General features: G+C 39.1%; 1 protein-coding gene across 2 annotated transcripts in view; it reads left to right on the top strand.

The window, feature by feature from the left end:
* Positions 1-1,427: 1,427 nt before the first annotated feature.
* Positions 1,428-4,466, top strand: part of SNX27 (sorting nexin family member 27) — a 64,154-nt gene continuing 61,115 nt past the window's right edge. For both annotated transcript variants that reach the window (XM_011973528.1, XM_011973529.1), the window contains exon 1: positions 1,428-1,691. In XM_011973528.1, coding sequence (XP_011828918.1) covers positions 1,428-1,691 — 264 coding nt within the window. The remainder of the gene's footprint in view (positions 1,692-4,466) is intronic.

Below are 4,466 nucleotides of genomic sequence, written 5' to 3'. Positions count from 1 at the left end.
TACCATGCTGGTATATGTTCATCAGAGTTGATCATGTTTTTTGATCACAAGTCTGACTGAATGAATAAAAAGCCCAAGTTTTCATCAGTGAAAGGGGCTCTTTATTTTTTTCTATAGCTAGCTTATTGTAAAATTACTGATTTTTTTTTTTTTTTTTTTTTTTGGTATATGAATTAGACTTGTAGGATGTGAAATGTCAGGAGTGCTGAATTTACTGGCTAGATTGTTAAACCCTAAATTAAATCCCAGGAGACTAGCTGGGGGATCTCCTGACTGTTCTGTTTATGTAAATGGATATTTCAGATACCAGACTCTGACAGAGACAATTTCAGTGACTGAAAAGTTTATGGAAGGCTTGTTAGTAAACTTAGTATCATTTTTCAGGAAGGAAAATCCCTAATGGTTTGGAACAGGACTGAAAAAGAATTTAACTCTAAAGGGTATATAAGCTTTAAATGTTAAGTTGATTAGAGGTCAGGTGTGTGTTTCCTACCTCTCTTGGGATAGCCATGGGAGGGAACCTCCAGGCCAGCTGCCCAGTGGTTTTTGCTGAGAGAGCAGCCTGGATCAGCATTCTGGAAGGTAGTTTGGTTTGCTGAGTGAGTTTTTGAGACTCAGCATCTTTCTTGACAAAATACTTCAACAAAACCTTGTACTTTGTTTGCCTTGTTTCTGCCTTTTATACACAGCAAAACAGGAAGGAAAATTAGTAGGCTGACTTACTATTTAACTATAGGTGTATATTTTTTAGTTTGGACTGATTGCACAGGACTTTAAATGAGATAGCATAGAGCAGGAAAAAAGTTGATGGAATCCCAAGAGGTTAATTGAAGTGGAAATTAGTGTATTCGTGAAGAGTAATACCGTTTAGCTCCCAAAGTAATGAAACTTGGCATAAAGGAAAATTAAGTTGACTGATTTGAGATATGGAGAGAAATTGGATGTAAATGTAAAGGAATTATCTTCAGTCATAACTTTTTTTGAGTCTGTATTTACAAATTAAGGGAATGTATTTTGTGAAGGTTCTTTTAACAGAGTTCCTATGAGGTTTAAAAAGGACAAAGTACAATTCACGTGGCAGGGCTGTCGAAAGCCACTTTGATTGAATTGTATACATGCTTGGGTAGAATGAGGAAATTGGACTGTTTGACTGAAAAAGCTTTGTTTCCTCCTCAGCTTCAGCCTCTTTCCATGTGCTTTCCTGAAGCTATGTGTGGGATTATTAATATAGAGGAAGGGGAGGTCTTCTCACCTCTTTCCATTTTTTCCCTGCCATAAGTTCACGAAGTTTTTCACATTAGAAACTGTTAAAACATAAACAACTTTTCAGGAACCAAATTAATCTTTTGACTTCATGGTTCATACTGTGTGACACTGGAGTGGGGGCAGGAGGGTGGAGATACAAAGTGTTTGGACCCTTCTGGTTTATGGGATTGTCTTTTTCCCTTTTTCCCCTTAGGAACCACGTGAATGTTGAGGGGGCGACACACAAGCAGGTGGTGGACCTGATTCGAGCAGGCGAGAAGGAATTGATCTTGACAGTGTTATCTGTACCTCCTCATGAGGCAGATAACCTAGATCCCAGTGACGACTCGTTGGGACAATCATTTTATGATTACACAGAAAAGCAAGCAGTGCCCATATCGGTCCCCAGATACAAACATGTGGAGCAGAATGGTGAGAAGTTTGTGGTGAGTGTCAGCCCAACTCGATCCTCAAACATCTAGCTTTTGTTTCCCCTAGTCTTATAATTATGAAACTATTATAGTGATAGATAAAAGACTGCAACCTAGGTCAGTTTGTCTACCAGGAGGATGAGTTCACACATAAATAAAAGACACTGACCCTGATTTAATGCAGGGGGTGAACTACAGTAATGGAAAAGAGTCCTATTCAGCTTGAGTATAATTCCATTTTATTTTTAGATAGTTTCAAGTTTGCATTCTGGTTTGTTGTAAACGTGTGAGGTTTTGTTTGTTTAGTTTCTTTTTTGTTCGTTCTTTTGTTGGTTGCCGTATCTCTTTGCTAATAGTAGTCTCTTATTTACTGTTGATTTTGTGGCGCTATAGGGCAAGATTAATTTAAAAGGATGGTGTCTTTCAAGATATTTGGGTAATAGGTTCGCCCATTTCAGAACTTAGATGTCTACTCTTCTTTCCACATCATGTTCTTTTTCATTTTCTTTGGAGATATCCGTGTGAATGATTAACTGTGGTTTTTCCCACGAGTTTCCTGAATGCAATTCCCATGAGCTGTTTCACACATTTCCAATCTGTTGCTGTTGTAGTTATGCAGGAAAGCCCATCTTGAATTTTTAGTGATGTGTGCTAGCCCCTTTCCTGAATGCCTTTGTTTGTTCTTCAAAGCCTAATTGCCACTGATAGCTCAGTCTACTTAATTTTTCTTTTGGTTGCAATATGCTTTATTTGCCTTTAATTATTTGTGGAGTGTTGATATAATAAGAAATGTTCATTATTCTTAGTAGAAAATGCAATGGGTTCTGTTAGATACTGGCAAACAGACTACAGGTGTTTAAAGCTTAACAGTTGACTAAAGTTTCAGTCTCTAAAATGAGATTTATCCTCCGCATGGGAACGAGCTACTAAACATTTATGGTAAATTCTTTTTAGTGAAGAGATAAGAAAAGCAAGGAAGCTAAAAAGGTGCAGAGGATCAAATAATGCCTGGTTGCATCTGTAATTTAGCTGTAGATAATGGCATGTAGGTTTTATTTCAGCATAGACTTCTGTAGTCTTAGAACCACACACAGAATTTAGAGTTTTATGCTTCGTAAGTGCTAACTTTGAGTCATAAGGCATGTAAGAAGTTGAAATCAAGGTCACATCCTAAAAGTAGAGCAGATTGGATGTTGAGACCTTTTGGGAATTACCTAAAACCTTGGAAACTTGAGAAAAGAAATGATACTACTAATTGTACCTTTGTTTATTTTTATTTTTATTTATTTTTTGAGACGAAGTCTCACTCTGTTCCCCAGCCTGGAGTACAGTGGTGTGATCTTGGCTCACTGCAATCTCTGCCTCTCGGGTTCAAACAATTCTCCTGCCTCAGCCTCCCAAGTAGCTGGGACTACAGGTGCACACCACCATGCCCTACTAACTTTTGTATCTTTAGTAGAAATGGTGTTTCACCATGTTGGCCAGGTTAGTCTCCAACTCCTGATCTCAGGTAATCTGCCCGCCTCAGCCTCCCAAAGTGCTGGGATTACAGGTATGAGCCACTGTGCCCAGCCCACTAATTGTACTTTTAAAATCAACTTTATTGAACATAGTTTACCTATATTAACATTCACCCATGTTAAGTCTACACTTTTACAAGTTTTGACAAATGTACATAGTCTTATAACCACCACCACCACAATGAAGATTTAGAACATTTTCATATCCCCAAAAGTTCCCTCATGCCCTTTGCAGTTAGTCCTCACCTCTTACCACTGCACTTGTCAACCACGGATCAGCTTACTAAAGTCACCATATTTTACGTTTTCCAGAATGTTAAATAAATGGAATCATACCATGTGTACTCTCTTGTATCTGGCTTTGTTCAGTTAGTATAGTCCTTAAGATTGGTATACATTGTTATTTATACCAAATATTTGTCCCTTTTTAATTGCTGAGTAGTAGTCCATTATATAGATTTACTACAGTTTGTTCATCCCTTCATTGTTCATGCACTTGTGCGTTGCTTCCAGTTTTGGACTAGTATGACTAAAGCTGCCATGAAAGAATATTAAATGTACCGGTCTTTATGTAGACATATATTTTCATTGCTCTTGAGTATATACAAAGAAGTGGAATTGCAGGGTGAGTATAAGTTTAACCTTATAAAAAACTGCCAAACAGTTTTCCAAAGTGGCTATACCATTTTTACATTCTCATATAAGGTAGAGAGTTCCATTGTTTCCATAACCTGTTGATATTTTCAGTCTTTTTAATTCTAGCCATTCTCATAGACAGTGATATCTTACTGTGGTTTTAATTTGCATTTACCTAATGACTCATGATGATGAGCTGCTTTTTGTGTGTTTAATGGCCATTCATGTGTCTTCATTGATGAAGTAACTGTTTAACTCTTTTGCCTGTTAGAAAAATTAGGTTGTGGCCGGGCGCGGTGGCTCACGCCTGTAATCCCAGCACTTTGGGAGGTCGAGGCGGGCGGATCACAAGGTCAGGAGATCAAAACCATGGTGAAACCCCATCTCTACTAAAAACACAAAAAATTAGCCGGGCGCAGTGGCGGGCGCCTGTGGTCCCAGCTACTCAGGAGGCTGAGGCAGGAGAATGGCGTGAACCCGGGAGGCGCAGCTTGCAGTGAGCCGAGATCGCACCGCTGCACTCCAATCTGGGCGACAGAGTGAGACTCCGCCTCAAAAAAATCACAAAAAAATTAGCCAGGCATGGTGGCGGGCGCCTGTAGTCCCAGCTATTCGGGAGGCTGAGGCAGGAGAA

This window comes from Mandrillus leucophaeus, unplaced genomic scaffold, assembly GCF_000951045.1.
Source record: "Mandrillus leucophaeus isolate KB7577 unplaced genomic scaffold, Mleu.le_1.0 Scaffold139, whole genome shotgun sequence".
NCBI lineage: Eukaryota > Metazoa > Chordata > Mammalia > Primates > Cercopithecidae > Mandrillus > Mandrillus leucophaeus.
The sequence above is the reverse complement of the archived record's forward strand: the minus strand, read 5'-3'. Positions and strand labels throughout refer to the sequence as shown.